Here is a 12,752-nt window from a genome sequence, read left to right on the forward strand (position 1 = left end):
CCGAAATAAACAAAGCCCACAGTTGAGGTAGTGCAGGGTGGTAAAAGTTCAAGTCTGAGATTTGGGGATCTAGGTCTCTCTGTTTTCATTTTGCAAGAGGTGGCAATGACATGAATGAGAAATGTACTTAGGAAGCCCAACCACAGAGCTTCTCCTTCCCCATTGTATTTGGGCTGCTCTGTGATTTCCCATTTCTGACAACACACCATCTCATCTCCTTACTCATTAGTGACACCACGATTAGGAATCCCCATTCCACCCTTTTATATCAAGAACTTCAGCATCTTCCTCAGTCATCTCAGATGCAATAGAAGCACAGTAGCTGCTGCTCTGTCCCTGTCTTAGACCTTCTTTCCACCCTGAAGTGACCCTGATGCCCCATGATTAGGACCAGAGTCTGGTTCTCATCATATGGCTCATGTTTCAACCACTGTAAGTTGTCATCAGTCAGAGTCGCCACCCTTTTTGCCAGTTATATAAGAGGTCACATAAACGTCTGCTCCCTAGCACAAGCTTTTATTAAACAGATACCATGCAAGAGGCCAAGTGGGCAAGAGGTCCATCTGGAGCCACATCCCCAGGGAGGGTGAGAAGCTGTCTCTGGGTCTTGACTCCCAGAGTGAATCAGCTGAGCTCCCTGCCTGTATTTGCAGCCTTCAGTACCAAGGACAACATGTTATGTTTTCAGCCTGAAGAAGCAAAAGAGCAGCAGCCTTTTCAAAAATAAGAATTCCCTTGCTGTTTGTTTCCTTTTGGAACACAATGAGAACAGACTGAGGACATGACTCTGAGCTGTCAACGCTTCCTCCCCGGCTTCCACAGCACCTTTCCTTTGCCAGGAAAAAAAAAAAAAAAACCTTCTGAAGTTAAACAGGAGCTTAATGAATAGTCAAAATAATTGTTTAGCTTGGATATAAGGCCTTAGGTAAAGAAATGATTGTTGGGGGCCAGGGACCAGTAAAAGCAGCTCAGCAGGACATCACTTGTCTTGTCCTTCAGACAAGGGCCCAGTGGTCTCCTCCAAGGTCGGCTGTTACAGAGCTGTTTCTCTTCTCATCACCACATCCAGGCAATTTAGCATCAGCAGGGGCTCACAGAAATAGGGAGAAAGAAAAGAACTTCCCATATTAAAAATATAAGCCTACTTGGGCCGGGGATTTAGCTCAGTGGTTTTGCCGCCTGCTGCGCAAGCACAAGGACCCGAGTTCGATCCCTGGTACCAAAAAAAAAATATATATATATATATATATATAAGCCTACGGCTTTCATCTTACTACATTAGACCTTCAATAACACAGAATGCCTAAGATATGGAAAATTTGGTTTGCTTGTATCTAACTTTTTTCATGTTGAAAATTTCTAAAATGCAGTTAGTTCACTTACAGTTGTCCTGCCTCCTGCTGTATTAGTATTTTTAACATAATTTAATCCATTTTTAAAATAATTATTTACTGCCCTCAGAGCTATCATGAGGTTGATGAGTAATCCACTTTTTTTTTTTTCTGGTACCAGTGATCGAACTCAGGACCTTGTGCTTGCGAGGCAGGCCACAGCACCACTGAGCTAAATCCCCGGCCCAAGTAATCTTCTTTTAAGGGAGCAATTGCAGTTAAAGACAGTATAAGCACTGAAACTGAATCTTTCATGTGTGATTTTGTTGGTTGTTGCTATTGATTTGTGTACTTTGCTTGTGATGGTTGACTCTTTTTCCCCAAAAGTGAGGGGCATAATGAAAATTCTGTTTGATTAAGAATTTAAGTAAATTAATTGCCAGCTAATTTCACTTCTGCTGAATAATATTTTTAATAATTGCTTTCCATTTTGTACTTGAAATTAATAAATGCCTTGTTGATCCAGAAGAGAATTCAATTATCTTATTCATACAGCCCTTTTCCACTGCAGTACTCTTTGAATAAACATCTATCTGACTGAATTTTGAATTCATCAAGGCAATAGGCTCCATTGGTATTCAGTTTTTAGGAATCATGATGACTACATCTTTATTGGTAGAAACCAATCAGAACATACATTGGGCAAGAAAAAAATTAATGCTTAGCTATGAAGTTTTTTGTTGATAATATAGGAAAAGTTGAGCCCATTAGTTTGGACTTAGTATTGAGTTGAAGCACAACTTCTCACTAGCTCTATGAGTTTGGACAAATTACCAAATTTCCATTGGCTTTAATTTCCTCAAATGTAAAATTGTCTAATACATTTAATAATACCTCATTTGAATTGATGATATGGGCTAATACATATAAAATTCTCAGCACAGTATAAGTAGTCAATAAATGTGAATCATATTTTTCATACACATTAGAATGTCCTCGCATCAACCCTGTAAAGTTGGCAAAATTGCTATAAATATGCAATTTAAATTTTAGAAACTAGATCTCATAGCAGTTATTGTTTTGTCCAAGGTTATTCAATAAGGCAAAATGCTGATCTTCAGAACAGGCAAGGATTCCTGAGTCCTTGGTGCCCTCCAAGTCTCACCCACTCCCCTCTGCCCATTCTGCTCCATGGCGCTTTCTCTCCTGTTTCCTTAAATCTGAAGTCCCACCCGATAATGGGCCTCTCTGCCTCCCACTCCCAGATGGACAGCAGGAATAAATCTTGTGAGAGGCTTTAAAACCTACACCAATATTACATAGATCTTTTATGAGAAAGTGATAACCCTCATAGCTACAAAAGCTGCTCTTTGACAATACTGAGAAGAGAATACTAAAAGAGAAGTGAATCTTACATGGCAAACTTAAGGCTCCCAGAAGAAGCCTAAGATTACGGCAACAGGTCACAAATGCACAAGGCCAGCTTCACTGACCAAATGCCTACAGTTTCATCTATGCCTAGGTTTTAAAAGTATAAGTCTATCTTCCCATTATAAATATAAGATATAAACTCATTTGCAGTCGATGCTGAATTTGTTTTATCATTTTAACATCCTATGTTTTCTCAGTGGATTTGAGAAGTATGAATTCTGTCGTGGAGGGGTGAATCTAAAGTTTTGTTCTGTTTCATTTTGAAAGCAAAGTCTACACACTCCATGAGGGTAGACACCAATGTTATTGAGAAGAGAGCATTGCCTATGAAATCTAACAACCTGAATTTAACTCCTACTCATTATAGGCTTACAGCGCCATCCGCTCAGGAAGCTCAAGGAAAGTCAATGGATTTTTACTGAGTGTCTTTAATGGGCTGGAGTCCTGTGCTGGGGTTCCAGGAAGAATAGCAGGCTTTGAGCCATTCTTCCCTGAGCCACTATTTTTTCTTACAAAATAAGGAAAATAATAGGAGCTTTCCTCTCAAGACTGTTTGAGGATCACAAGAGAAAACCCAACAACAAATCCACTGTGAAGTTGTTGAAAGTGCTTTGTAAACTCTGGAGCATTATAACCATAGGTTGCTCAAGAAAACTACAAGGAGAGAAGACTTCAACTCTTTTGAGGGGCTTTCCTTCAACTACTGACCATGCACCTCACATTTACCACAGCTAGCAGGATTCTCTTCTTTGACATCGGATTACATTCATATTTCCAAATGTACTTTTTCATTTCTTCCTTCTTCCTCTCACTTTGCTTTCTATTTTTAATCTTTTTAATCAATTCATTTCTTTTTATTCCATAAATTGTAACATCGTTTGATACCAATAGCACAATACCATATCAGATTCTACAAAACTTATTAAATAAATCACCAGTATAAAACTCAAAGCTGAGAATAGTCCAAGAGCTCGCAGCTTGTACTTTATAACCCAAGGTACATGCGAGACCCATCTGTGAAGGACATTTTAAGCACTGTCAATTGCGTGGGTTGCAGGAGATGAGGATCTCACCCACATCTAACTACAAGAGTTAAGAAGAGAGGAGAAGACTATTCCTCGTTTCTGGTCCAGGCAAAGGTCCCAGTGCTATGTTAGGCCTGGGAAAAAGTGGTTTACGGGAGGTGCTCCATTGCACCTGAAATTAATGCTCCTGGAATGAAACCTTCCCAAATTTGATTCTTCCAGAAACACATCAGTTCTCTTGTATTTCTCCCCTTCCTTGATTCCAAGTTATTTAATCGGTGAACCTGGTCTTTTGTTCCTGTCAACAGAAGACATTCACTTAAAGCCCACCACTACCCAACACCACACAAAGCATGAGGAAGAAACACAGATACTATAATGTCCACAATCCCCGCCTTGCAGGAGTTGAGAAGGAATAAATAAGCATTTCTTGCCAGCCAGCAAGTGTTGCTTTAGATACTCTGACAATGGCATTTTGAAGCAAGTCATTTTCATTTTATAAATGAGACACCTGAAACTGAGAGAAATAAATTTCCCAAGTTGCACAGGTAGCAAGTGTCTGAGCCAGATTTGTCCTAGGTCTACTTTATTCTAAATCCCATGCACTTTCTCCTCTATTTCATCACTTTCCTTGATTGGGAAGGCAGAACACACACACCAAAAAGGGAAAGGGGTACAGTTATTAAAAGAAGCAAATAAATACGTGCTATAAACCCTAGGAACTCTACAGGCATCATAGGTGCAAGGGTGGCTCAGAGGCTAAAGTATCTGGAGCTTAGCTGGCCTGAGAACAGATTCCTTTTTTTTTTTTCCACCCTTGCCCAGCCCTCTCTTCAACCCCTCCATTCCTCCCTGTTTACAAAGATTTTGTTCCTATTTTCCATTTTCTCATATTAACCCCATTCCCTTCTTTCCTTTCCCCTACTCCTCCCACTTCCTTCCCCTTTGCCCCTTTTCTTCCTATTTCACATTACCTAGTATACATTTAGTCCTTATTTACACTTTCAGTTTCTCACACCAGAGAAACTATTTGGGATTTATACATGTGTGTCCTATTTATTTCACTTAAGAGTATCACCTCAATGTGTATCCACTTAGCTATAAATGTCTCTAATTTCTCATTTTTTATGACTGAGTAGTACTCCATTTTATAAAATAAAAAAATTTTTCTTTATCCAGTCTCCAGTTGATGGGCATTTGGGCTGTTTCCAAGTTTTTGCTATCACAAACTGTGCTGCTATGAACATGGGCACACATATATCACTGTGGTATGATTCTTTTAATTCTTTGGGGAAGATCCCCAGCAGTGGAACAGCAGGGTCAAATGGGATTTCCAGTCCTAGTTCTTTGAGGTATCTCCATAATGATTTCCACAGTGGTTGCACCAGTCTACACTCCCACCAGCAGTGGGGCAGGGTTCCTCTTTCCCCACAGCCCCGCCAGCATTTCTTATTGGTTGATTTCATGATAGCAGCCATTCTTTCTGGAGTGAAGTGGAATCTCAGCATTGTTTTCATTTGCATCTCTCGAATGACCAGTGATGTTGAACATTTTTTCATGTATTTCTTTGCTATTTCTACTTCTTTGTGTGAGAAATGTCTGTTCATTTCAACTGCCCATTTTCGGATTGGGTCTTTAAATTTGGGAGGTCTGATCTTTTTAAGTTCTTTATAGATTTAAGATAGTAGACCTTTGTCTGAGGAAGAGCAGGTGAAGATTTTTTTCCCACATTGTGGGTTGTCTCTTCACACTGCTGGTGGTTTCTCTTGCTGTGCAGAAGCCTTTTAATGAGAAGAGATCCCACTTGTTGATTGTTTGTGCTAGTTCACGGGCAGCTGAGGTTTTGTTCATAAAATCTTTTCCTACACCAGCATCTTCAAGAGTTCTACCTAACCTCTGTTCCAACTGGTTCAGAGTTTCTATTTTAATATTTAGATCTTTAATCCATTTTGATTTTAGTTTAGTGCATGGTGAGCGATATAGGTCTAGTTTTAATCTTGGGCAAGTTGAAGCCCAATTTTTCCAGCACCATTTATTAAAGAGGTATCTTTCCTCCAGTGAGGGTGTTTGGCTCCTTTGTCAAAGATGAGATGGCTGAGTGTGTCTGGAGTTGTTTCTGCATCTTCTAATCTGTTCCACTGGTCCTCAGGTCTGTTTCGTTGCCAGTACCATGCTGTTTTTATCACAGTAGCTTTGTAGTAGAGTTGCAGGTTGGGGATTGTGATACCCCCTGCCATGTCTCTGTTACCTGGAATTGCTTTTACTATTCTGGGTCTCTTTTTGTTCCAAATGAATTTTTGGATTGTTTCTGAGAACAGATTCTAATACAGATCAGTGACAGCTTGGGAAAAGAAGGGTGGACACCAGTCTGAAAACAAGTGGACTACAAGCAAGACAAATGACAAAAGCTACGATTCCAACACACCATTTTTCTTTCCAAGTTTGAATGCTTGTCTTTATAGCCCTGGAAAATATAAGAACTGTGGAAAGTTTGTGAGTTGCAGTTATCTTCATTGACCAGGTAAATGCCAGAGAGCAGTGGTTCATTAGTCAGTGTATTGCCAGCCCATTATGCTCAGAACTAATTCAATATCCCTTTCCACCTAATGCTTTCTGAAGTAAGGTAAAAGGGAGTCATTTTCCTCGTGACATCTGGTGTTGGTTCCATTGACATGACTGGTTAAGAGGATTTACAGAGGAAAAGTGAATACACTTGGCAACGTCTTCAAAAATTTGTTTGGATTTTCTGTTTTCTAGGAGATGTACGACTAAGGGGTCAGACGGGGGTTCCTGCTGAACGCCGCGGCTCCTACCCATTCATTGACTTCCGCCTACTTAACAGTGAGTAATCAAGTGTACCTGGAAAGGAACAAACGATTTCTTCAAAAAGAAAAAGACAATCCTCGTTTCCCTCTGAACTTCAAAACCTTTAGAGATCTGCCTGCCTTCCTCCGTCTCCAACTGAACTTGAACACTTGTCTTTCCATTTCCTCATTAGTGAAGTAATTTCAGCACCTCCCCTACCTTTCAGGGCCTTAGTGAGGGGCCAGATCACGTCAGCTTTAACAATGTAAATCTTTAAAATGATGAAATCTTATACAAAAAAGGAATTATTTTCATTTTTCTTCCATCTTCAGCCAGGACTAGACTAGAAGAGATTCTATTCTATTTTTAAAGCCTCACAGGGAAACTGACCCACAGTTGCCTTTAGAAACTCACTATTACCTAATTCTCTCTTCTTTGTCTAAACCCTCCAGGTCTATTCTTGCTTTCCCAGGCAAATTGTTCATCATGATGAAGTTCGTTTATTTGCACGTGAGGTTTCCTCCCTTATCCTTAGCGCAGAAATGCTCTTGTTTCTATTTTTCCTTCCACTGCTACTCCTCATTTGGAGTTTTGCTCAAACATTGATTCACAATTCTCTTAATGATAAGTTTCTCTGGAAACCCAAACCAGGGACCAGTCGTCCTTCTAGATTTCATACCTTCTATCATAATCATCCTCCACCTTGGGATGGTGGTGGGTGGTGGCCAGGGGACCATTGATACATTTCACAATTTGCTCCAAGGTTTTCAGTGTTTGGTTCTTATATAACTCCTCATTCATAAATTTCAAGGTGCTGGATTGCATCCACGAAGTATTATTTTCCTTTGACACAAACAAGCTCAGATCAAGAGCTTACCTCAACCCCTGGAAATTACTAGGTGGATTTATAACTTGCTGTTTCTGATCCTTAAGCTTTGAAAGGCCAGTAGGAGATGGATGTGTGTTGTATTTCTCCTGGCTTATTAACCTTTCATATCAATGTGCAGCTTCATTCTTTAGCTCTTTCAATGATACAGAAGCTTGGAGTAATTCTTTTCATACTAGACACAATCTCCCCCACCCACCCCACAAAATCCTTTTTAGAATTCAGAATTGAGTCCCTAGACTGAAGCAATATTTAACACAGCCTCTCAGGGCTCCAGTGGTGTCTCTGGCCCCTTCTCATGACCCCAAATGGGCTGTTTCGACTACCTGTGGAAGCTGCACATTTCATAGTCTCTATACTATATGGATTTCTAGGTTCCAGGCAGATGGTCCACCAAGCATGACACAAATGACCAAAGGACCCAGTTCACTATTTTACTAGACCAGAATTCTCTAGTGGCATCTCATTTTTTGAAAGTCAGAGGGACAAAACAACCAAAAAGCCTCTTTTCAATAGCAGGTGTTACCTGGGCATGCTGGTGCATGCTTGTAATCCCAGCACTTGGGAGGCTGAGGCAGGAGGATTGCCATGAGTTCAAGGCCAGCCTGGGCTCCACTGGGAGACCCTGTCTCAAAATAACAAATAACAGATGTTATTTTATGGTTTCTAACATAAGCCATTAGCAAATTAGGAAAATAGGAGATATCTATCTTCATAATGGAAGGTTTCAAATGATTCTGTTTTTTAAATTTAATCTCAGTGCTATTAAGCAACATCAGTTATAAACTGGGATCTTGGCAGTGGACATATGTACTATTTAACTGTATCATACACTTCTGAATGTAAAAAACACTTGGATTTTTCAAAATTAATTTGTTTCTTTTACTTTCTTAGTCTGAAAAAACTGCAGAAATATATATAAATTTAAAGAGCAATTCAATTGCAGGTATTATTTCGTTGTCATACCAGTCACCATATGAAAGATCATCTATAAGCAGCTGCCATACTGTCATTCCTCTTTTGTGATCCTCCAGGACCTTCCTGGGACCTGGACTCACCCCAGCTTCCTTTCCTGGTCCTGGAGGCTGCCTACCCTCCTCCCCCATTTCTTTCCATCTGTTTCCCTTGAGCCTCCCCTCATAGAGTGACTGTGTTGACCTTTCATCCTGAAATTTCCTTTCCATTTTTCTCAGCACTCCATTGTGGATAACTCTTTCACTCGTGTCCCTTTATAATATATGCTAAGGCAATACTAATTTATCTTCATTGTATTTTGCTTTCTACGTGGTCTTGATTTTTTCCTTAGATATGTAAAATATGTCCCTAAGTAGGTTACAAGATCCTAAAGATCAGTCTCCAAAGCTATGTAGTTAACTAAGTAGATTAAAGAATCTCCACAAAAAGATTATAGTAAATAATTACAAATGTAAATCATCCACTACATTTAACTGGACAGTACAGATCAGATTGAAGATCTCTGAGATTTTTCCTTATTTGTTAAACTATCCACCATCTTTCTGATGCCTGCATTTACCCTGTCAGTGAGTTAAAACTAGAACACATACATTACTACGATCACTCTCCAGTTTCCTAACATAGCAATTATAGCAGCTTGTCACCAAGTGGCAGTAGATACGTGGATATCTTTGTAAAATGCAGTCACATAAGATGTATCATACACATCATATCTCCTACTACATTATACAGTCTACCACCTGTTTAATTCTCTTTAATCGCATTCATGTCCTTGTTGAGATTTGTCTGAATCATTAATGTATGCTTTCTGCCTAAATGGGAAACATTTGGTGATGTTCTAAATTTTTCACTTTTACCCCGATTTCAGTTCTGCACGTAAATGCCAAAATGATTCTTTGTATCACTTACCTTAATTTTGAGTCAGTTTCTTCCAAAGATGGATACAGATCTTCACAATCTTCATTTTCCTCAAGTGTTTGCAGTTTTACTTTCCCTCCCAAGATAGAACACAATCTAGAACTTTTTATAACATTATTTATAGAAAAAAAAAACAGGTACTATAGCCTCTGTTTCCAAATTCTGCATTCCTGAAACCTTCCTTCTGAAGTGCTTAGTGAAACCCACACAACTGCCGTTCCCCACCTAAAATGCTCTTGGCTGTTTTCCTTCCATCAACCACTTCAGTCATTGCCTTGAATTACTGGAAAAATGTGTAAGCAAAAATGTATATTAAATAATAAGGTCTATTCCATTTCTCCATTAGGCCCATTAGCCACAGCTCCAATCTGTCACAGCAGACAAGGACAACAGACTTAATATCCAAAATAACTTGTCTTCCATCAGAACAAAGTTTCTAGGTATTAAAAAAGATAACTGGAACAGAGGTGGACAGATGACAACCCATACTCTACATTTGGCCCCCGATCCCTGCATGTTTTGGTAAATGAAGTTTTACTGGAACACTGCCATGCCACTTTATTTCTCTGCCTATCATCTAAGGCTGCTTTCATACTACAGTGGCAGAGTAGTTGAAAAAGAGACCATATGATGAACAAAGTCAGAAATACTACATTGCCCTTCATAGAAAAAGGTTGCCAACCCTTAATTCAGATTTTCTTAAATAGATTTAGCAGTGTTTCATGACATTTGCATAGATATATTCAGTTGAGTCTATTTTCCTTTCTTAGCATCATCTTTTTCTTTTCACTTTCCACTACAATTGTTTTACTTTCAAGCATGGATTTAACACTGACTAAGTATACATCAGATGGAAGTATGAAAAGAACATGATCCTCTCTTATACATCTAGATTTAAAATTCCAATTTAGAATGATAATTTCCCAGAATGCACAAGTATTCTTCTGGAAGAGATGTCCCTTTCCACATATTTGGGAGAAGAAGGGACAAAAATACTACCCCCCCCACCTTGTGCCTATTGTCTACCATTAAGGTGATTATATACCTGGTTTGCCTGGCATAGTCCTAATTTGTAGCTGTTGTCAGACATACGTACTAATAATCCCGTCTTTCATTCCCAATGATGTGTCCTGCTTTGGACAACAAAGTATAGGCCAACTGCTTATAAAGGTTTCCCACAAAAGGGTACTTCAATGCACTGCTTCTCAAAGATCACATGCAAGAATAAGTTCAAGAGTCACTATGTACAACATAGTTTGACTATAACAAATGAATAGCATACTTGAAAATTGGTATGAGAATAGATTTTAGGAGTTCTCATCACAAAGAAATAAATGTGTGAAATAATGCATATGTTAATTACTTGATTAAGTCATTCTATAACATATCCTTAATTTAAAACATCATCTTATATACCATAAATATATACACTTTTATTTGTCAATTAAAATATAAAGCATATGCATCCCAGGAATAAACATTAGAAAATCCTCCTCATAAGAGATTATCCAGATCAATAGGAATACATAAGACAAACCTGCTTGTACAAGCCAGTTTCATTTCTTGTTTCTGTGTCACACAATTTAGAAGAGCAGTATCTATGAGTTTCTAGAAGCTTCTCTAGAAATGTAGTAGCAAATAATAGTTCTAATACCATTGTGTGGGACCCAGGAAACAGAGTGCTTTGAAGAATAGAGTTATATTTACACCCAAGCATGGAGGGACAGAAGGGAGTGAGAGAAAAGGGTAGCAATGATTTTTATTCCAGAAAAGGTGCTAAAACACAACTGGAGGCCAGGAGAAATGAAAGCATAACAGCTCTATTATCCTAATGCTGACTTCCTTGAGATGTATTTCATTTATAACTCTGTTGAGGGGGAACAGGAGAGACATTGTGGAGAAGAGTATTCGCAGATGGAGACACAGGTGAGCATAACAGATGAGTTACAGTCCTCTGAGAGCAGCAGCTCCTGCTGCCCCCTGCACAGCTCTGTCTCTGACTTAATATAATCAGTAGCCTGAGTAGATAATGACTAGGTTGAGATGTTCCCCTGGCAACCATCTCAGAACAATACAATGTGATTTCCACACTCGCTCAGCAGAGGAAGTGACATAGGGAGACTGAGGGAACTGAGGGGACTGAGGAGCATTAGGGAAGGCAGCACTTTGATTGGCTATTTCAGGGCACAAACTTCATCTGGCACAGAGAGCTTGGTGCTCCAACCCAGTCCCCGGGCCTTGTAGGAGTAAGTTAATTGGCTATTTGGCTTTTCCTGCCTGTTAATTTGTTAATCTTGATCTTTAAACCCTATTCCTCTAGCCTTGCCTCTCCAGGTGGGGTCATTTCAGCTGATCAAGAATGAGATCATTTTAGCAGAACTATAAAAATATTTTCCTTTACTTATTATTTCCAAAATAGAACAAACATATACATTTTTAACTTTTTTATGAAGAAATGACCTAAATACTCAAATGCCTTTTTAAAAATCTGCCACCAGGGCTGAGAAGTTAGCTCAGTGGTTCTGCCGCCTGCCTCGCGAGCACAAGGTCCCGAGTTCAATCCCCGGTACAAAAAAAAAAAAAAAATCTGCCACCTGAATCATATTACACCCTGCAGAAATTTGTTCTTTGACACATGAAATACTACATTCTCTGATGGTCTGTCTACCAAGCGCCACCCAGGGTGTTAAAATCCATCTGGCGCTAAGCAGTAGCCCCATCTTATGGATGGAGGGGCCATTCACCTACAAACTCCATTGTCTCAGAGAGAAACTCTAGCAGGTGGTGACAGCCTCTCACTGATCTTCTTAAAGATAGCCTGTGGCCTCACCAATAAGAACCTCACAAAATATAAAGGACCTGAGTGAAAATGTCCAGGGGAATCTGAAAGCAGCCTTCCCAAAAGGAAGCCATCCCATCCCCAGCCCAAACCCTGTGCTCCCCAAGTGGAGAAAGAAGGCGTCAACTGGGATTCCTTCAGACCTCTCACCTCGAGAGTGCCAACATAACACCCCACAATTTCAAAGTTCAATATTTACCTTCCTCTGGAAGAAAAGCAAAGCTTGATTGCGTTTGTGGTTCTCTCTGGTTCAGCTGGATGGTGTTCCATGGTGTACACTAAGGGCTTCTGGCTGCCAGCTCCCTAGCACTTCAGCTGCGGAAGTGCCAGGCCAGTAGGATGGTTAGCCACTGAAATGCCACTTCATTGCAGAAGACAGAGTTGAAGTGTCCCGAATGTTTCACTCATTCCCCATCACTATTCAGTCCACGGAGAAGCATCAATGCAGCACCTCCTAAGATAGGCAGCATGCCACACGCCAGAGAGGCAAAGGCAAAGGACTCTGTGGTCAAAGCCCTGCCCTTGAGGAATTTACAGAGACT

General features: G+C 39.8%; 1 protein-coding gene across 3 annotated transcripts in view; it reads left to right on the top strand.

Moving 5' to 3' along the window:
- Positions 1 to 12,752, top strand: part of Pde7b (phosphodiesterase 7B) — a 344,306-nt gene that overhangs the window by 260,874 nt on the left and 70,680 nt on the right. For all 3 annotated transcript variants that reach the window (XM_004871490.4, XM_004871491.4, XM_021249539.2), the window contains one exon: positions 6,545 to 6,628. In XM_004871490.4, coding sequence (XP_004871547.1) covers positions 6,545 to 6,628 — 84 coding nt within the window. The remainder of the gene's footprint in view (positions 1 to 6,544; positions 6,629 to 12,752) is intronic.

The sequence above is a fragment of the Heterocephalus glaber genome, unplaced genomic scaffold (assembly GCF_053883595.1).
Source record: "Heterocephalus glaber isolate CG9 unplaced genomic scaffold, H.glaber_assembly_v1.0 deba00001550, whole genome shotgun sequence".
Classification (NCBI taxonomy): domain Eukaryota; kingdom Metazoa; phylum Chordata; class Mammalia; order Rodentia; family Bathyergidae; genus Heterocephalus; species Heterocephalus glaber.